The sequence below is a fragment of the Stigmatopora argus genome, chromosome 5, assembly GCF_051989625.1.
Source record: "Stigmatopora argus isolate UIUO_Sarg chromosome 5, RoL_Sarg_1.0, whole genome shotgun sequence".
NCBI lineage: Eukaryota > Metazoa > Chordata > Actinopteri > Syngnathiformes > Syngnathidae > Stigmatopora > Stigmatopora argus.
Genome location: NC_135391.1, coordinates 9,902,656 through 9,924,843, shown reverse-complemented (window position 1 = coordinate 9,924,843; position 22,188 = coordinate 9,902,656). Strand labels below are relative to the sequence as shown.

The 22,188-nt window shown below is 39.1% G+C and overlaps 1 protein-coding gene across 4 annotated transcripts; it reads right to left on the bottom strand.

Moving 5' to 3' along the window:
- Positions 1-486: 486 nt before the first annotated feature.
- pip5k1bb (phosphatidylinositol-4-phosphate 5-kinase, type I, beta b) lies at positions 487-21,982 on the bottom strand. Of its 4 annotated transcripts, none has more exons than XM_077601341.1 (15): positions 21,723-21,982; positions 14,154-14,253; positions 13,651-13,719; positions 12,987-13,117; positions 11,201-11,318; positions 10,769-10,921; positions 10,190-10,489; positions 6,383-6,579; positions 6,161-6,244; positions 5,310-5,358; positions 5,103-5,187; positions 3,953-4,114; positions 3,130-3,256; positions 1,213-1,330; positions 487-1,130 (listed from the first exon to the last, which is right to left on the bottom strand). In XM_077601341.1, exons 3-15 carry the CDS (start codon positions 13,717-13,719, stop codon positions 1,128-1,130), a joined length of 1,596 nt encoding a protein of 531 aa, XP_077457467.1. In that variant the 5' UTR covers positions 14,154-14,253; positions 21,723-21,982; the 3' UTR covers positions 487-1,127. The 4 variants fall into 4 exon arrangements, with proteins under 4 accessions (XP_077457467.1, XP_077457466.1, XP_077457468.1 ...); XM_077601340.1 differs by having other exon boundaries at positions 21,728-21,982; XM_077601342.1 differs by lacking the exon at positions 21,723-21,982 and adding an exon at positions 19,956-20,101.
- Between the last annotated feature and the right edge of the window lie 206 nt (positions 21,983-22,188).

Below are 22,188 nucleotides of genomic sequence, written 5' to 3'. Positions count from 1 at the left end.
GAACCAACATTTACAACTCCTGATATGTAAGAAGCTTCTTTTCTGATGCAGATTCCTGATATAATTTGTACAATTGTTAACAATTCAGGTCACATCCTAGATAATTTCCTTCATTTGGTGATTTACTACCACAGTAAAATTTAACTTACTAAATAACTTATCAGTCATTTCACTATGTATTTTGAGTCACATTGTTTTAGACATTGCATTTGGTTGTTCATGTTTTTTTAGCCTCGATGGCACTGCAACCGAGTTAAAACTAGGCAATAAGAAATATTTCAACCCCCTCCACCTCACACCCCCATATGCTTGTTTATTCTGGAAATATATTTCCCCTGTGCTCATTCTAATACAATTCCAGATTACCAACACATGCCAAGCATCTCGTGTTAAAGATTACTCCAAAACAATACTTTTATTTTAACGCTTTGGTCTGACAAAAAATAGCACATATGTGGGGGGAGACTGATGAATTTCTCTTGCAAGTTTACTTTTGGATTCACTCTTTATTTCCAAGTACGTATGTCCTTCATAAATATGAATTGTCTTAAAGTGATTTATTCTCGACAAATGGCGATGCTGATTTACGTAATAAATTATGGCATTGACACAACATCCTACATTTGTAGTTGAAATATTGATGATGAATCGGACAGCATCGCGGATGTGAGATTTGTATGAGGATGCATCAGCATCAGTATGAAATGACCTTCTGCAATGACACCAACAAACTATCAAAATGATCTACAATATATCTGCGCACCATTAGAAGTCCAACAAGGAAAAGGTGCCTGTTTTCGCGCTTCCAAGTTTGTGCTTTTTCGGAGCCGCTCCATCCATTCGTACTGTACGAACGTGGTTCAGGTTTCCCGACCGACTCGTAAACATTTTCGACAGACCGGCAACTAACGGAGCTTGGGAAAATGTCTATCCAAATAAATATACCGTGGAGCGGATCGGTCTTCGAGCCACGTTATGATACACGATGGCGTAAAGTGTCTTCAATGCACGCTGCGGTAGCACAGATGTCCGATTGGGTGACAGTCAATTCTGTGTTGGCAATATGAGCGGCAAGGTGACGGCAGAAACGCCAGCAGCGTAACAAACAGAGTGCAGCTGGTGGACGTTCACTGCGGGAGACAAGGAGAAATTGCCGTTATGATGTGAAGTCGCTTTGAGAGCAGCGATATCACGTTGCGATGACCCACGAACCAAGTAGACGTCGAGAACGGAGCCGTCATCGTGCTCGGCGTCCATGGTGCTGTTCTCCGACGTGAGGCAGATGGCGCTGTCCTCCAGGGTGAACGTGGAGCTGGAGCCGGCGTCATCTCTGAAAAATGGCAAATGCTCAATTTTTTTTATCGCGTACCCGGCCAGGGTCAAAGGGGTCATCACTTTTTATTAGCATGCCGTTGACGTACATCGCAATGTTTTTCGATTGTAAAAACGGACTCCTGACGTCACCTCACTGGCCCCAAAGACCAGCGCGGTCATGTCCATTTTGTCAGTGAAAAGTAAACGTTTCGGAGTCATCACATACAGGTTGCTCTTAATGAATTGATAATAGGCCAGGGGATAAATCCTATTTATGAATAATTTCATTTTTTTTAATTGCGAAGGGTTGAAGAAAGAATTAATTTACATTTTTCCTGTTGTTTTTAACCAAAAAGGAACTCCAGTAACCAGTTAGATGGGAAGTTGGACATTGTCAATAGAAACTGAATGCAATGATATGGTTTTGCACTTTTTTTGTCATTATATTTACTCAACATTAACATTTATTTTTAAACTTTTTTGCGTGTTCTCTGTTCCTATTGTCTTCTCAAAAAGTAGGGAGGAGGAAAAAAATGTGAAAAAAATCTAATTCAAATGGTATTTTATTTTCAAGCCATATCACCTTATTGCTATTAATGAAACTGAATACCAATTTGATTTTGCAGAGCAAAAGATACATAAGGTGAGTTAGCGAAAAATGGAGTCTTTCAATTTAAAAAAAAAAGTTAAAATGCGCTCAAAATGCCTTTCATCCACTAGGGGGAAGCAGATGAGTTGTTTTCCTTCCACGAGCGTCCACATCCTCAACATTGTATTTTGCTCTTTCGACATATCGTTCGTGTCATGTTTTGCAGCAAAAGTAACACTACTCATTTTTATTCACACGCACGATCAATTCACGTCTTGATTCTCCAAGAACAATGAGCAAATTACCGCACATCGAAGAAAAAGAGGCGAAACCGCCAGCAGGATGTTGGCACCTCTGATGTAACGCATGCATGAATATTTCATGATGTATACTAAAACCCAGTCATGTGATCCAAAAGCTGTAAAAGAGCGGCGACACCTTCACGCCAGCGTGGAAACTCGACCCCTATAGAGGGGAATATAACACTCTTGTATTCTGCAGGTATGAGTGAGTCACTTCTTTAGTGACGTATATATTCCTAAAGGCATAATCGGAAACAGCGTGTGAGCGCAGAATGTGCGTGTCGCCTCGTCTACTAACTTTTCGACTGCCATTGACAGATTGCACAGTGGTCACTAGGGGTGCGATGATACATCAGAATGGTGATAATTCCCTACACTTTGTATCACAAAATGTTATCGTATGGTCCTGCCACCAAGTTAGATACCGGTTTAAAAAGGTGTCACTGTTAAAGAAAAGAGAACTAACAGGGTGCCTACAAAATTTTCCATTTGAAAAGTGTCCTCGTTAACTCATTGGCGTCATTGAAGTCGCGAAACGCTAGACCACTGAAATCATTGCGTTCTCAGCCAGTCTTTCCAGTTTTGGGGGATTTACAGGTTAACTTCTGTTCATTCGGAGTAATTTCCTGTTAATTTTGGTCCATTCACAGGCCACTCCCTTTTTAATAAGCCAAAATCAACAGAGAGGGACCCCTGAATTTTCTAAAATTAACAGGAAGTGATCCAGAAATGCCAAAATCAAAGGAAAGGACCAATAAATGAACAGGACCTGACCTAAAAATGTCCCCAAACACCCAGGAAGTGTCTGAATATCTGCAAAAAATGACTGGAAAGGCCCCAAAATTACCCTCATTGAACAAACACTATTGAAACATCTGTGCGCCCATTCATACACACGCATGTAAACATAACTTTGTGACTTACCTTTCGTCTGTTTGGTTGTCCACGCCAACCAAGATGGAGGAGGACGACATTGTGCCCACTGAAGAGCCCTCAAAGTAAGATGGATTGGGGGGAACCAAATCAGGATGCAGGTAAGAACCATACACAGCTGAGGACACAAATGTCACAAAAATGAAGTTGTCGCTTGACTAGGATCAGCAAAAATGTCCCAATTTCTGATAGTGTATATTAGAGAGCTGCAGTCCAATTATTGTGCAAATTCTGCTTATTTACCATCTAACGGAAGGAATTTCTGAAAAGACAATTGAATATAGTACTCTTTTCACCTATACTTAACACATTTCCTGTGTTTTTTCCAAATCACGGAACTCAGAGTCACGTGCACAATTATGTGGCTGGGACATCCCTAATATCATAATACCTCTTTATGATATATTTATCTGAAATAGCTGATCCATAGAAACAAAGATTTATCAACATTTTGGAAGGGTGAACCTTTGCCTTTTCATGTGAAGATGTTGCTCAATGTTTGCTCTCACAAGCTTTTGTTTAATGTATAAGGATCACATTCCCAATTTGATCGAAATGACGTCTCGAAACTTTTGTTTGGGTTGAACGCCATACCAAAGCCACACCTTAAGCAAGCCGCGCAAAGTTTTTTACAGGCCAATTAAGCAGCTGCTGATAGGCCACGAGGTGTTTGTCATTGTCCATAAAAACTGCGGGTGCACGGATGATAACAAAACAATAAACACGAGATTCCTGTGTGAGTATCACAGAAGATAACCTTCGCAAAGAACATAAAGGTCGCTTGTTCCCCTTTGAAGGAATACTTTTCATGTACCTTGTCCATCCAGACTGGCCAGACTGCGGGCCCCCCACCGGCGGTTCCCCCCACTCTTGTCTTCGTCTCTCTCATCCGCCTGCGACGAAAGGATCTCCTGAGAGGACGACTTCAGAGCGTGGATTGATGTACGCGTCCTCTTTGAGGGGGAAAATCGAATCTCTGCACAGAAACGCAAAAAAAGGGTGGAGGGAAAAATCAGAACTAAACGTTGCCGAGTTCTCGAGTCAGCAATTTGGCCCGTGTTCATTCCCACGGGGGGCTCCCGCGCCGTTACATAACGTGGTTATATTTAATATCGACAGGAAGTTCCGAAACAATGGCTCGCCAGCAAAATACATGCTTGTGTGATCTCTGCAATGTATTGATCAGTTCTAAAAGCTCTCATAGGGGCTCAAATTAGAAAGCCTATTTTTGAATTTTGAGCTCAAACACTTTTTTGACGGTTACACTTTAACCCTTTCAGAGTGATCGACGTCCAATCTAGTATGATTGGGAGGGTTGGCAGTGACCTCTCAGTCAAAATGTGTGAGTATCTTGTGCTGTCAATGGCACTGAAAGATGAGCTTTCACAGCCAGTTCTCTTGAAAGGATTAAGTCTATTATTGTAATTGGCAAGCAATTAATTAAATACAGGGTGGCTCAGCACGTCGCCCTCACAGATATGGAGATGAGGGTTTGATAACAGGTGGGTCCTCACTGTGTGGAGTATGCATGTTCTCCCCGAGCTTGCGTGGGTTTTCTCCGGGGATTCCGGTTTACTCCCACTTCCCAAAAACATGCATGGTAGGCTGTTTGAACACTCTAAATTGCCTGAGCTGGCCAACCAATTCAGGGTGTCTCTCTCCTGGTGCCCCAAGTCAGCTGGGATAAGTTCCAGCACGAACATTTTGCTTCATTAATTTTCCGTAATGCGATGTGACATTTATTTGAGAAAATAAGACATTTACTACGGAATGCTAAAAGCACTTCATGTTGTCCACCTGCCTCATTTTCATGAGCATACAAGAAGGAAGAAAATACAAGGAACTAGTATTCCGGGTAATTTCACAATAGTGTTCCGGCACGCCCGCAATTACAGTACATGATGAAATTTCTGAGGAAAAAAATGCATCTTCCGCTTTTTTTCGTGAGACAATGGTTAACTTACGGTGAGTCTTTCTGAAGACGCGAGTGCTCATGAACTTGAGAAAGCGGCTGGCATAGAAACCGGGCCGGTGCACCGACACGGAATCCTGAGGACAGAAAAAGGCTTGAAGTGGACTCTATGAGCCTATAAAAGGTGCCTTTCATTAAATAAAAAAATAATAATAATAAAAAGAGCTGTTCTGTCAGGCAGTATGAGGAGGTGACTTACACCATCATACACCAGAGCCTTCCATGAATGCTCCAACTTCTTTATGAATCTACAGAGAGCAAAAACAAAACAGCATGTTACCAAGGTTTATATAACAACCTTTTTGTTACGCTTCACCAAACCGTAGATTGTCCCCCTGTTGGCACTTCTCACTATTGTTTATTATTTTTGTCAAAGCACACCTTTGTTTTGCATTATGTAATGTTTTACGTTTAAGGGGCTGTCTTAAAAATGTAATTGGCGCGGCACTATTTATCCGACTGGAGTTGAATTGACCTCTAACAGCCAGTAACACTACAAGTGACACTTTTATATTTCCAGAAATCCTTTAAACTAAAGGCCTCCCCTGCCATTACCACATCACATTGCTCGCTGCAGTAAAATAAAACAAACCAGTGTGTGGATGGCAAAAAGCCTTCTAGGCTACAGTAATAAGTCCATATTTAGATGTCACATGAGCATCCATACAGTAACACATTCATATAAATACTGCCTTAACAATTTTGAAAAATCTGTAAGTCTCTTATATTTACGGGGGGGACACATGGATCACAATCATGAATCAAACTTTAGATCCAAATCTGGCCATCTAATGGCAATTTATTTTGTAGTACAAGTGTAAGTTCTTTTCTGTAATGGGTTTGTCCTTTTAAGAATGTTTCAACTATGATTATTATTATAGCCAGCCAGGTTTGTTCAACTTTTTGGATCTTAAAATGACATTTTATCTTTAATGAACCAATAAACGAATAAAATAAAACTGGTTACAAAACAGCAGGATAGGCAGTTGTACTATTGTCCTATTGAATTCCTACAGTGTGTTACTTCATATAATAAAACAAACAAAGTACCTATATGACTGTAGAATGTCAATGATACCAAGGAATATGAGCAGCTTCTCGTCCTTGTGTGTTTTGGCAGGGATTCCGCCCATGCTGTAGACACATGACATTGTTAAACAATGGTTCTGTCAACATCAGTACAGTGAAGGTAATTGTCTCTGAAAGTCTGTAAAGTTAATGTACCATTGTATAACTAAGGATTCAGTGTGTTGTTAATCTGATTCCACTCACGTGTCATCTGTAGTGAGGGCTTCAGCCGCCTTGCCGTCCCCTTGGATGGACTCCAAGGCGGTGGAGTACAGGACCCTCTGGGCCACAGGTCTGGATCGATCGCCCCCTGCCTGTTCCTGCCCTTCTCTCTGGTTCTGGTCCAGAACATGGACACCCAGCAGCAGGCTATAGTCCATGATTTTAAAACTCTCCAAGACCTATGGACATGACAAAGTGTTGATATGCATGACACAAATGCATTTTTTCCCCCTCTTCTTCCTGGACACAGTGGATCAGTTACATACTTCATCACCTCAAAGCTCAGTGGACCAAAGGAGGACATTTCTCCACAAACCGGATTTGAGCAAACTAAACAAGGTGTTTCTCTACAAAGTGTTACACACTAACCCGTGTGAGGATCCTTTCAACCAGTTCTCAAAGTATCCCGACATCAAGTCTCCCCGCGGCTTTACTTTGAGGAACTAAAATGGAGTGTGCATTGAGTCAAAAATTAGGGGAAAGGTGGAAATCGACCAACACACTACGATAAGAGGGAGCAAGAAAGTCCTGATCATCCGTCAGGCGGATGATCCACTTTAAAGGGACTGACAACACCTAGCATATCAATGATCTCTAAGAATTTAAGTATGATAATCGCAGGAAACCGGAGTACCCATGGAAAGACCACGCAAACCCGGGGAGAACAGGCAAACTCCACACAATGAGGACCCTCCAGCGATTGAACCCTCGACCCCAGAACTGTGAGGCCAATACGCTTACCATTCGCCCCCTGGACCGCCTGATAACAATTCTAAATAGCAATATTTTATTACACACAGAAGGTTAGGATTGTGTAGCAATACTTCGGTATTATCACGTCATTGGGAAAAAAACATGCTTTCTGAGCAAAACAACATAACAAAGGTCACTCATTTTCAGATTCAAATGAATTTTAGTGCATTCGCATTCTATAATGCATTGTCTGCTAAAAAAAATGTTGCGAGATTCATTCATCTTCCGAGCTGCTTATCCTTGTTTTGTACAATCGTTGAGCCCAGAACAGAAGACCCAGTTGTATTGCTCACAGTGATGCAGACGTCACTGTGGATTTGTTAGTCACGTGCATGTGTCGGCATACAAACACATAATGGAGCAAATGATTTAAAACAAACACTGGTGTTTTATCAAAGCTTAGAAGTTTTACATATCAAAAATATGCATCCCCAGCCTACTCAAAATGTGACCAAGCTAGAAGCACACACACACACAAACAAGTACTGGACATGCATGTCTGCCTACAAAAGGGCATCGCTTTGCCCCGCTCTTGCTTTTCCCAGGCTCACAATCAAGTTGGAATGGCAGAAGAAAAACTTCCGTGCTTGTCAAAGTTGTTTTGCCAGGCTTCTAAATAAATGATGTTTATATGTGTAGGACCAAGTAAAAAAAATAAATATGCAATTTTAGATTCTGGGAAGAAAACCGACCACTTTAGTGATGCCGTACATTGGCACAAAAATTGCATAGTAGGCTGGTTGAACACTACGATAGACTCCAGCGCCCCCTGCGACACTTGTGAGGATAAGCGATTCGTTCGGAAAATGAATGAATGAAAGGCTGATTCTGGTAATAAAGTGATGTGCAGGTTGTTGTCGAATACATTGCTCACATTCTACAAATCTTTTTCTGGAGCAAATTTTCTGTGGTAATACAGTGTGCAAATGCATACACAATCCCAGGAAAGTGTCTGAAAAAAAATAGATATCCATTATTCATCAGATGGATTTGAATCTCGCTCAGGGAAGCACATAGGATTCAATATCCTTGAGTGAGTGTTCTCAAATAATAAATGAGACTAGCATTTTCCTTCTTCGATCAGATACTACTTTTCTCCCAGTGACACGAAACTGTAAAATTATCTTCAAAAAGGTCCATGAGGGATAAAAAGACTGCATTGAAGAATATATAAAGAAATTAACAGCTGTGTAAACTACTACTAGAAACAGATACATATTGTTTACCTCAACCAAATGTTTAAGAGTAATAATTGGTTGTTTAGAAAATCATTTTGCCCTGATGAAGAAAAACACTGCGTATTATTTTTTTCAGTAAGTACCATATGCTATCTACTTTGTGCTCTTTATACTTAGTACAATTTATCAATGCCACGAGAAGAAAAAAAAGACTTTAAAAGGTCTCTCTTCCTGTTCAGTCACATTTAACATGATTATCAAAGCACAGTTTTGTCAATAATAATAAAATACCAATCCAGAAAGAGGTTGCTATTGGTTATCTGAACATACAGTATGGTGAAAATATCAGCTCGTCGCCTCTCGGTTCATCCAATTGCTGCATGAACATATCAATAATATTCACTTTTATAGATAAGCGAGTCTCCCCTCCCTTATGGTTTCTTGTACTCTGTTCACCCCCTGTTGCTAGGCGGCTACTGACCTCCCCTCTGTGTTTTGGTCTGCCAGCTTCAACGGGACCGACAGCCTGAGCTGCTTACTCATGGAAATAAACACACGCATTCTGCTTAGAGGGCATTTTGCTTCCCGCTCAGGAGGCAAGAACAGGAAGAGGTGGAAAAAAAACAAGCTGCGGTCAGCCTCGCAGAGTTGCTGGGTTCATTCATGCTATATCCAATTGATACGATACATGGTGGATATGCATTCGAGTTTATGCATAAAATGCTCACTAGTGCACGGTAGAGAGCACACACGCCATACAATATTTTCCCCTGTCAAAAATAACTTTCACTTTCAATTTTTCACGGGAAAGTTAAGGATTTTAAGTGTGTTTTATGGTCCGAAAAATATGGTAATCACTACTACATATTGGGCAACAATGCGCACCGGGAGATTTACATCTATTTGCACTTTTCCAAAGTATATAAATTCTGTTACCTAAGAGCTCAATGTAAAACCAACATACTTGCAGCATCAAACTGAAATCCTAACCCTGACAGGGTGTCATTCATTTATGTTTGTCAAAAATAAACACAAAAGTTCTTCTGCTTGAAATTGATGAAATGTAGAGGAATGCTACAAACTACTCCATTTTAGAACATTAGAACTTATACAATTTACACTCTGGTTTAAGGCCTATGCCTTAAACCAGAGTGTAAATTGTATAAGTGAAATAAAATTAATTTATATTTATATGTTAACATTCTAGATTAGGTGGTACATTTTTTCCCCCCAAGTAGAAGACTGACTGTCAGCAAATCTAAATATTTTAAACTTCTTAAGTCTCCTTGCCACTTCACAAACACCAGGCTTTAAACTGAGTCCCAAGTAACACTAACAAGATCATGTCTTAATCTCATTTCATGTTTGCCCAGATGTCATTTAGTGAATGAAACACAGCCACAAGGAAGAAAAGCAAAGAGTTTGGGCTTCAAGATAACATGCTGTATTTCCTAGAGTTTTCTTAAACAACTTTTTAATAATCTACAAAAGCAATAATGGAAAAAAAAACTCCAAGGGACATCTGTCACCATATCATTAATATTACCCTGATAATTCAATTCATCTTTAAGAAAACTGATTAAATATATTATGCTATATCCTATTTTAGATGTATTTTGTTTTTAAACATGACCTTTTTTCTATACTATAACTGTGTATATTTGATTTATAGCACATATATAAGCTTGGTGCAGCCTAATAGCAAAAGAACTATGCGGGCAGTGTTTTGAAGGATGAAGGAATGAATGAATTTCCCTTGGAATGCTGATCACGCTGATGATTAAAAATCACCTGATGTTCGTGCCTACATTCCTTCCGCTGAACACACACATTGGTATGTAAAAAGACTTCCACCTACCCGGCAATCTCTCTGCAGAGTCTTCATCAGATTGGTGTAGGTCTCAGTGTCAAAGTAAAGTCCTTCTTCGTGCATGTCCTGGAAGTCCAGATCTTTGAAGGTCGGACACCCTTTTTCTCTTTCTTTCCGTGACGCTCGTCTTTTGTATGTCGATCCTTTCAGATCGTACTTGTAGTGCATTTTAACCGAGCGAGGCAGCACATTGTTCATAACCACGAGGCGGATGTTGATGCCTCCCGACTGGATACAGTACAGTCCGTAAAATTTGGGGAGTAGGGTGCGTGGATTCTGGTTCAGGTTCTGAGAGTTGACAAACATTGGTAAAGGAATGGTTAAAAATAATTAGTCTACATTCAAAAACATTTCAATTAGTTTTATCTTTGATTTCGCAAGCACTCTTTGCCATCCAAATTACAGTATATTCAAGTAAACAAAAACAAAAAAAAGTACATGTTGTTCAAGTACTAATGTAATCTGCCACACGCAGACTTTACTTAGTTTTTGTTTTTAAATGTTTCATCATATAAAACATAATTGAACTGTAACAGAATTACTGATTGTGTAGGCTGTATCTCTTACCATATAATAACCAGGAAGTAATCGCTGGAGGAATTTTGCCTCTTTGTGCTGCACCGTTTTAATGATGAACTCATCATCGCTGGTCAAGTAGAAGAGGGATCCACTGGCTCCAGGGTTGGTCAGCTCTATCAGAGGTTCATTGACTAATGAGTACTGGAATAGCAGAGACATAACTAAAATCAGTTATTGTGGAACTGTAAAAACATCATTGCTCACAATTGACATTTTAGTTCATTCCAAAAGTGGTTGTGGTCATATTGTTATATACTGGTGCCTTAATGGACTTTGCCTGGTCCTGCTGAGAAAAAAAGCAATTTTCCTCAAAAATCTTATTTTATGATATAATTACATTATTTGGTTACCAAATGACATTATTTATCTACACTCTGAAGTTGAAGTTGGTTGGTTCGTGGAGCAATAGCAAGGACCTACCAGATAGTCGTCAGGTTTGATCCCAAACAGGTCCCTAAAGTAGCGGAAGGCCAGCGGTGCGTAAGTCTTGAAGCGGAAGTCAGGATAATGATGTGCCGGGGTCAAGTTGCTTCCTTCACTGGAATTCAGAGAAACAACCGAGACCCCAGAAAGAAAGAAAAACACCCCAAAAAAATTAACAATGTTTTCCTGAATGAGGGGTACATCACAAAGCTAATCTCAAATTCATTCAAAGCATTTTTGGGTCATTATTTGCCTGGTCATGAATGAATGAGTGGAAATTATAAGGAACTGTAATTCACTTGAATTAGGTGTGGTTTCGAATTACAATATCAACCCTTCAGGCTAAATATAATAACTTTGTGTTACGCAAGGATGAAAAAACACAACATAAAAACAAGATACTCTACACTTGTATTGTCTTGCATGAAATACAAGATCTGAGCTTTCCCATAATATAACTCATCTGACCTGGAAGTCGGGGAAAAACACCAGGTAAATGTGTCAAGGGTTTTATAAAATTCTTCTTTTTCTGCACTATTTTTGTTTCCCCCTAGGGGCAAAATAATTGCATTCGAAAATGTATTTTCTTTCAGAGTGGTTTTAAAGGTGGTAAACATTGTGCTCATTCAGATCAATTTCTTGGTAAGGAGGTTATAGTGGCTGTTTTGTACTTGCTTTATAGTTTGTAAGAGGATCTATATGGCACTTTGGTGTAATAGTACACCTGACCCCAAAGTGTTATGCGACTGCTCTGTTTACTGTGTCAATGACAAAAACAATTGCTACTGACAACAAAGGCAGCAGATGTCTCTAATGGAAACAATTGAGCAACACACACCTTGAAATGCTTCTTTTGATCTAATTACTGGGTTGTGCTTTGTGCGCATTCTGGTTGTCATCACCAAAGATGGAGAATAATAGGAAGTGTCATCAAGGGTTAACCGCAGTGAGACTGACAGGGCCAAAACCACAACCTCATGAGTGTTAAGTGTCGAGAAAAAAATGAAATAAAAGCAGCTCCATCCTTCAGCTCTCTTCAGACACTCATGTTGGCAAGTAAAAGCATTTCTTGTTGTTGTTTTTTGTCCTATTTGACATTCCCATTGCAAAGCTTAAACTTTTGCTTCCAGCTATTTGTATTTTACAACAAACATCCAGTGAGCTCCTAGCAAGTCACCATGAGGCCAAAAAACAAAGTTAACTTTAAAAAGGGCATCAGGTGAGAGAACATTTGCATGGAGTTTGCATACGCAGGTGCATCATAAACTAAGCAAAATGTTTCCAGTTAAAGCTGTGCCTCTCCTATGACAAATTGATTGCAATAGAAATAACTTCAAATAAAGTTTAAAAAAAGCAGCCCAGTGAACGAGTGGTTAAAGCGTCGACCTCACAGTTCCCCACAGTTCTGGGGTCTCGGTCAGTCCTGACCTCCCTGTGGGGTGTTTGCATGTTCTCCCCGGGCTCGCGTGGGTTTTCTCCAGGAACTCTAGTTTTCTCCCACATCCCAAAAACACGCATGGTAGGCTGGCTAAACACTCTAAAATAAATCGTGGCTTCTGAAAAGATATTTTTTTGTGACAGCAGAATTTATCCAAATTTTCTGTCAGTCATTGGCTATCTACACACAATCTACTTCAATGAATGACCTTGGGTTCATACAATCCTCTGGCTGTTACGTATAGATCTTTTCATGCCAAATATCAGACAAAAACATTTCAGAAAATTGCTCAAATTATGGACCTTTGGAGGCTGAAGTCTGTGGTGATTATATACAAAGACTAACCTGGGCAGAAAGACACTCTCTACTACGTAGAAGTCTTGCATAAGCACATCTCTGTCAGGCTTAGACGTGAGGTTTCCTACTGTATAGCCAATGCCGAGCTGAATGGCTCCCTTTAATGCCGATGACGTGGTCTTGCAAGAGAAAACAAGAGTTATTGCACTCTGCCACTTGTGTTCCCATTGCACACAGCATATGTAGGTTAACAAACTACATTTTCACCCGGGAAGATATTATTATTATTTAAAAGTAAGAGCATGTCAAAATGTATCAAAACAGCTATTTACAACCTAACTTGAATTATTTATTACATGTTTACAAACAAAAACTGCTTTAGAGAGGTTGTGGCACAATCATAAACCAGTCACGTATGGGAAGTAACAAGGTAATGAATGACCTTTGAGTGCTTTTTACAGTAGCTGCAATGTGAACAGTGGCAGCTACTGTGAGAAGCTTTGCATCAGTGGCGTCTTAAAAATTGGTTGACATAAGCAGTGACGTTGAAAGTGCGACCAGTAAATCACTGATGGCTTGACATGAAAGCAGTGCAGAGTTAAGGACATTATGTTTGTTGTGATTGCATTTGAATCAACTAATGTGAATCACAGGCCTATGAGGGAAATTGTCTTTGACGTATTTAGTCATAAACAAAGGGTGTATTTATTACCTTCTTATAGGTTTTCTCTCTGTTGGAACTCCAAGCCCCCCCAATCCCATTTTCTGTTGTGGTTGACATCTGGAAGAAAAGGGTCACACATCATAAATCTGAGTATTAAAAATAAGGACCTACGTATAATCACATGCCACATTATATCATCATCACAGGTTGTGTAATATGAGAAGATCATCTTTTTATTATTTAACCATATTTTGAAAAGACAGTTGAGCTAGAGACTGAAGGTTGGCTTTGATTGACCAAGATGTGGATATAACATCACTTTACGACATTTTAGTTGGACTTTTAGTTGGTCAGGTCAGTGCGATTTTGCAAAAATGACAATTCATTCTGACTATTGCTCTTATGTTACGATACGTTACATTTGGTTAGGTTAGATTAGGTTAGGTTAGATTAGGTTAATTAGTTCTAGAGTATGAATCTACTAATTTTCAAATGGTGTCATAATGGGGGAAAGTTGCACGTTAAAATTTGGCGCAATTTATGATATTTACCTTGCTTAAAGAAAAGCTGTGTCCATTAAACAGTGATTACGGCAACATCTTGTGATGGCCAAGTGGAATGTTTATCCACACTGAGATGTAGGTTGGGAACCTGGATAGGAACAGTAATGCACAAGTAGTCAGTTAAGCAGTGTGGAAAACCTGAGCCAATCATGTTCACCGCCCCATTAATTGGTAACTTAAGGGTGAGATAAGTGTTGCCACTAATTTAGAGTTAACAGTTCATAAATGAGCCGCGCTGCAGAGGATGTCTATAGGGAGTGTAGCCCAGTACACTACAACAAAAAGGCTACTGAAAAATACAGGTCATTTTCCATGCATTTCAGAGGCAGAAAATGTATGGTTTACATGTATTTTGGACTTTATCCACACCCCAACTAAGATTGATGAGGATATCTACATTATGAAGTACTGCCTGTGACTGATATCATTTTTTGTGTGTACTTAACGTTAATGCGCAATGTTCCAAAACTAACTTCACTTCACGTTTAGTACCTTTTTCTTTGACCCACTGTTGTTGTTGTCTGTCTGTCTGTCTTATGTATAGAAATATTTATAGAAAACAGAAACAAACAATAATATTAAAAGGTTTCTGTAGAGCTAAACAAGATCATAATTAGGGTGATTTGTGCTAATGATAGGTCATGGTCATAAAAATGGTTTTAACATGGAGATATAATTTTGAAAACAACTATTGTGTGACCGTGGTCTATTGTGTTTGACCTCAGAAAGTCCAGTATATCCTTGCAGGCAAAGCATTAGATAAATGGGCTCAGTGTTATCTGACGGAGCAAGGACTGCAGTTAAAGAGGCAGCAGTTGCGGTGAATAAAAAAAAAAAAAAACCAAAAAACAATAGCAACATTTAACAATTGTTGTGGCAAGACAAGTCTGCAGTGGTCTCACCACCTGTATGTAAATGATAGATGAAGCTGCAAATTTGAAAGCACTTTTCGAACATTTGAGCACGTTTATATATCTATAATCACAATTTATCTTTCATATCAGTTTATCTTATCTGTTTGTCATATCATCGAGTCGAGATTGTATTTGTTTTTTAACTTGGTGTTTATTTTTTGTTGGGGAAAAAAACAACAACACTGCTATTACTGATTTAAATACTTTAAATACCATCCAAATTCTACCTTATGACGTGTAGGCCTGGGTGTGCGTTCATGTGCATATGTGTGTTTAAGCCTGTTTAACAGACTGCTCTCTGGCCACACACTCTCACCTGATCCCACCCATCAGCTGGTGTTTGGTCTAACAGACTTTTCCAGAACAATCCATGAAGAGGCCAGTAGCGACAGTGAACAACAGAACTTCTGTTGTTCACCAAAACAAGAGTAGACAGACCGATAGGAGCATCATCCCATCATTGCATACTGCAGCAGTGTAATCCACTGCATTCATCTCAAGACTTCTTATAAAACACCCAGAGTGCTATGGTCTGAAACTCTCCAGCCCTTTAAATAAATACATTTATTGAAAGAACAAAGCCCAAACAAAGTCTTCCGCAATATCTTCAAAGTGGTTCAATGGACAATGCTACTGCCTCCAGTCAGTCTACATGGGCGTCAAACAACTGCTCGTTTCCTGTCTTGCCAGGGAAAATATGCAATTGGAGCAGAATCAGACAATTTGGTATGATAAAAAAGCAATTTTTCAGAATTAGCAGAAAGTCAATGTCATACTCTTGCTTGTTTGCTGATTTCAGCCACTTAAAAATAAAAAGCAAGATTTGGTTTGCATAAACAATACATGATATGGCCAACCCTAGGAAAATAACTGTGCAATCAACACAGTAATACGTAAGGAAATATAGGGATTCTCGTTTCTTAAGCCACCGAATCAAGTTACTCTTATTATCTAATGCGGAAATTCCCTGTCACATTAAAAAAAAATCAACTGAATTCACAGTCCTTGGATCCAGCCATTCATACAAGTAGGTCCATGGTCAAATTAATTGTGTAAAGTACAGTGCAACACATCCAAACAAAGAAGGAGACAGTGTGTATACATTGCATGTAGCAGTAGTTTATATTTCTGTCACCTTGGATAAGCACTTGCCACTGTTTGGTGTGTCAGTGGCTAAGTTACTCTCCTGTGGAAAACACAGACGTCCCTTCTGTTATACTAGATCATACAGCAAGCAACAAACTGTCGTGTGTGGGCCCTACTTCACTAGATGGAAATGCTGCATCAATGAACATCATGAAATGCAGTTGTTGTTTTTTCATCTAGATGAACTCTCACTGTCTGTAAAATTGGGCAGATAAAAGACCGTTAAAAATCCACTTGATTAAAGATAGTCATTTTTACGTCAGCAAAACTGACAAAAGATCCCTGTCTGATAATGTTAATAGTGGTTTCTAAGAGGTTGCACTACATGTAGATTAACATCCTAACCAACCATGAATATAGCTGTTTATTGACTAGACTATGCAGAGAAGGAATATAAAATAAAAGCAGGAGGAAGTGCAAAAAATGATTTCAGGAAATAACCGTATCACTTGCGTTTGTCCTTGAAACTAAGGATTCTTCGTGTCAGCAAATATACTCAGTGAATGCTAATCCTACACCCATTTGTTGATTTCACATTGAAAAGTTGTCATTTCACAAGTTACATAAAGTCAATGCATTGGTTTAGTTCTTTGCTTAAGTTATCAAATTCATGACGAGGCATATATACTGGCAATTGATTCAACAACAGTACCTCAGGACAGTAAATTATTGTTTTTATGGTGCCATATACTGCTATGTATACTTTCCTTTGAAATGTAACATTACAAAATGTAGCATTAAGTGTTTACTTTGCAACCACGTTGCCATAGTAGACTTGAATGCATTGTCACAACGGTGCATGGAACCTCTCAACAATAACACATTGCATGCCACCATTCTGTTGTGTGTGACCTTTATGATGAAAGGGATGACCTTTGACAAGAAATATGAATGGCTAGATGGTAAGATCGATTAATGAGGAAGACAAAAATAGGCTTAGTCATTTGTAGCATTTAGTGGCTTATTTATCTCCCAGTAAGACAAATTCGAATGAGACTTATCAGAATATATATTCATAGCAAAGCCACTGCAGAGAACAAGCACTGCTGTGTAGTCTACACTACTAACAATGAAGTCTATTTTAACAAGTACAATCACACACAGTAGGTCCATTGACCACACTCATTCAGTTGGTGTAAGGGTGAAAAAGCACAACCAACCCTGGGAGAGGCCCGTGGATATGCTATTCGAAGTCCTTCTCTCCAGTTCCATAACTGCTTGAGATACAATGAGGAAAGGGTATCTCCAGTCAATCACGTGAACCCACCAAAGGGGTGGGGGTAGGGAACTAGAGACAACTAGATGGCTGAAAAACAGCGGCAAGTTGTCTAAGGGATCAGAGATGCACAATGAAATGCCATGCATCAAACTATATTGCTCAATGACATCAGTGCTATGCCATGTGCCCCTTTTCTTCAACGCCTAATGTGTCATTAATAACATCATATTAAACATCATAGACTGCCAAGGACATGAAAGATAAAGAAAGAAAAAAATGTTCAAACCACTATGAACCTGTTCCATCCAGACATTTAAAATAGATTACAACATTTTTTATAAATCAAAAACCAACGCTGTGCCGTCATAAAGATCTATGATGCAGGTCAGCCTTTAATTTAATTTACAAACAATGCTTCTCTTGGAAATCTAGGGGGAAATGTTCTGTTTCAGATCAATCTGCCTAACTTGATATCGTTTCCCACCCTGCAACAATAAGACAATTACGAAGCAAAATTGATGACAACATTTCAAAGAAAACACCCACAGACAAGATTTTCTTTTAAGTATTGCACCTACCAATGACAAGTGTTGAAATGTATGAATAACAACTTTTTTTCAGCATTCTTTAAATATTGCTTTTCTATAATCTTTCTTTCATTTGTCATCCATATGTCTGGGTCCCCTTTGGGTGGGCCTCTTCCAGTCTTATCACTACGATGGCAGGGGAGCAGGAGGTGGGCAAGGGGGCTTAGCTGGGCCAAAACAACAAGCAGCACATCAATGACAACAAATATCCCCTCCAATGAATTATCAGAATACTCGCAAAGCTGCCAATTTTTCACCATGCCCGTTAGCCTCCAATGGTCTATCTAACAGGGAGTCCAATTATGCTACAATTAGGGCTACGATCTCAAAAGAGAGGTCATTATAAAAGGGTTGACATAAGAAAGCAAATTTTGCGTCTCTATTCAGCCTGCTCCAATGAACATGAAACTGACACTTGTGTTTGTTGACAATGTACAATTCCCGCAGTTCTCATATCCACATCATACATAACACATTTCCACAAAGTAGAAAAACTCATTCACATGTATCAGGCCACTTCACCCAGTTACATAATCTGAGTTCTTGTTGGGGTAAACAAAATTCACTTGAATAGTGTAACTCTACAAATCACTTTCCACATGACAGCGGATGATATTGGGGTTGTTTGAAGCATGAACAACTCAGACAACAGTACTTTGTCATGGGTTGCCACAGTTCTTTTTATTTACAAAATGAAGTCACAGACAGACAAATTGTAATTTATTACTATATCAATCCATTTGAAAAATTTAATACTGGGGTTAAATTCAAGAAACAAGGTTGTATTTTAGCCATTTCACATTTTGAATTGCAGTTTCCATTGGTGTACAACAGCCCTGCAAACTAGAATACTCTATTTAGCAACCACTTGACTTAGTTCGGGACCAGTGCTGTAAGAGACCTCACATTTATAACGCCTGCTTGAGTTTGTAGAATTCCATATGCTCTTGTGCAACAATCGACCGGTGGTGACAAGAATGAATGAACACAATAAAAGGAGATAACAGAAAACAGACATTTGGTTTTAAAATGTGGTGAGAAAAATGTGAAAAGATATGGGCAACCTAAACCACAAGAAGTTAAGCAAAGACTCTGTTTATGTAGCTTTTATGGCCCTGATCATTTTAAGCCACAAAACGCCTCCAACATAATTCACATTAGAGCCTGAATACATACATTTTTGGGTTGATTATAATAAGTCACTTGCACTCCATTTCATTTTTTTCAGCTCATCAAAAGACTGTGATCTTCTGCCTTGACAATAACTTATAAAACACATTTCTTGACAACTTCAGACTTCCTTGTTGAACTGAGTACAAGATTAACCAGCTAGAGCGTAATCATTAGAGGTAAAGCCTGAGGGCCTCCCACCATCTTGAGAGCACTCCCATCACTTATTAACCCATCACAAACTGATGACAACACCATGACCAGCTGGCATTCTACAGAATTAATTACACCACTTTGATTTGCAAGCCAATTCTACAGATATCACAAAATATAGATTAGTGATCATTTTACATTAAAAAAAATGTTAGTCCCATCTGAATGGATTGTATTTCAACTTTCCATCATGAATTTTAAGTTGCCCTTCTTTAGACATCGAGCCACAAATAGAGACTAAATCAACAGCATTTCTGGCAGTTACAACCAATGAAGTTCCCTGCTCTTTGCTTCAACTGATTTAAGACACAGTTCATTTCCCACTTTTGTCTGGATTCCTAGGAATCTCACATTGATGTACTCTGAATGAATTATAAAATCTATTTACAAAGAAAAACACCAGCAACTGCTGTCACATTCCATCTCTTGTCCTTGATGCACTTGTGTACAATTAACATTCTTATAAAGGGGATGATCACATTTAATCTCCTGTGAAGTAGAATCATTATCACGACAAAGAAGAAATGAGAAACAAACCAACCTTGTCTACGTACTGACATTAAATGGTGTGCTTGAACTGACGTTAGGAGCAGTCCGCATTTCACTATCACATTACAGTGAGGCATTTTTATCAGAGTGTAACTAAGCCAAACAAGGGGGCACGCCCCTTCACGGGGACACGAGGTGTCTCAGCGCCTAAGACCATTATCAGGCATGAGAGTAATCGCTGGGAACTAGCTCTGAATTATGTAACTGTCTTAAATGATCCTCATATGCTTGTTATTATGCTGCAGTCACCAATGGATCCCAAGGAGCACTGTACACACAGAGCACTCTTTGACGACAATCACAAGACCGCACTCAAATCCTTACAGTTCCACATAGTTGGGTCGCCTCTTCACAAGAAGCTCAGTTTGTGGACTAAATATGTTCCAATAAATCCACAATGGTTTGGGGGAATCACACAAATAAGTCTGGCGTAAAGCACCTCGAGACCGTGCCACAAGCTCAATTACGATTAATACCCTGCATCGAAAAGAATTGAAAGTTCATTCTGGCACAACCTGCCCAATTTTGGAGGCTGTGTGATAAAAGTGATGTGTCCTAGTGAGGAAACGTTATAATTTTGTGTTTGCCAATTTCTATCTGTCAATAAATGTCTAAAAGTGCATCACTGTTTTTTTTTTCTTCTTTTTTTTCATTTACTTCATCTGGTGGTACTTGTAAGCCAGGAAAAGACTGTTGCAGTTTTAGAACTACTACTACTATTATGTAAATTCAGAAGTTATATGTATGGGATGCTGATAAAGTAGATAATTTTGAAGATTAAGGCAAACAAATATTCAAACCTCTAATGTGCTGGTGCATTTTAAATCTTGTGAAGCATTACATAACACACAGATGCTGCTCACAAGGACTCGAGTTTAAAAAGTAACAGACTTGGTGCAGAAAGTCCGCTGTTACCCCTAAAGACACAGCACAGCATTTGCATGAGCAATTTCCCTTTCAAATAGTTTCAGCCAGTGCGGAATAACTCTGCCGATTCCAGGATGAACACAGGAACGTGCTAAAGGCAACCACAAACATGCAGTGTACCATAATGCAATCTGCAGATAAAATCTAAAACAAAATAATGCTTTTTTATCGTTACAATGTTTCTTGCCCCCAAATTGTATACCGCTTGATAGTCTAGTTTAAATTAAATAAAAATCTTTGTAAATAATATTTGTTGGATGAATGACACAACTCAAAATCAATGACTTCAGAGCAAAAACATTGTTACAAAAGGAAAGCAATCAACAAAATCCCAATTTTAAAATGTTATTTTTCATATGTTTTCTGTTTTAGCTATTCAAGAAGAGATTCTATTGATTCTATAGACCATACATACATAGTACATATATTCCCACAATGTTAACACATGAAATATGTTTCATGGAAATAATTGAAAGTAAACACCATTGGGCCATATCCAATTAACTGCATTCATTTGATGGAGCATTGAAATGACTCATGGTTCTTCTTATGATTGTTCATTGGAATACCCTTACAAGAGACAATTAATAAATTCCACATTTTAAATTGGCGATCAGATAATGTAATATAATTGCAATTTTGGGTCAAATAATTTTTAAAAAAACCTGCCATCCCTTTTTGTGCTTAGTACTTCATTGTAGTGGGTTATATTTTGAATATTCTGCTACTTACTGCTATGTTGCGGCATTACAAATAGTTAATATTCAACCATTGTTGAAAATGAGGTAGACTAGTTAGTTTCACATGATCAGAAAAATGCGAGTAGACTAACCTTACCTGCTAGTCGATCTCTTCCAGGAGCAGAGGAAATATTTGTTTTCTTTTTTCCTCGGCGGTGGTGCAACGTTATGCTGCAGTCAAGTCTGCAAAGATTTGAATAAACTCAAGCACGGCATACGTCCAACGCTGCCAGACTTTCTCTAGCTGGGACAAACTACTCTTGTGATTAGCAGCAGGCAGGATGACAACCGAGTGGGAGTGGAAGTGTGTGTGTATATGCGCGAGTGCACTGACTGTCACGCACACGCACACACGCGGTGTCATTCAGTGCAGCCTATGAGTGAAAAGCACAACTTTGAAAACAGACTCAAAACTGCCCTCTGCTGGCCAAAACAGGAACATCACTATCCTGAAGCAATTGCTGCGCAAATGTTTTTCATTTCATTTCCTCTCGAACTCAACTGTGTTTGCAAAATATATGCACGTGATGCAGTTATAAGAGCCTGATACTGACGTAA

Bases quoted from the DNA above. Each gene is read 5' to 3' on its own strand.
- pip5k1bb (XM_077601341.1), bottom strand. From the start codon at position 13,719: ATGTCAACCACAACAGAAAATGGGATTGGGGGGGCTTGGAGTTCCAAC. The intron at 13,118-13,650 runs GTAATAAATACA...TTCTCTTGCAAG, and splicing joins GAGAGAAAACCTATAAGAAG to ACCACGTCATCGGCATTAAA. The intron at 5,188-5,309 runs GTAAGTCACCTC...TTCTGTCCTCAG, and splicing joins AGGCTCTGGTGTATGATGGT to GATTCCGTGTCGGTGCACCG.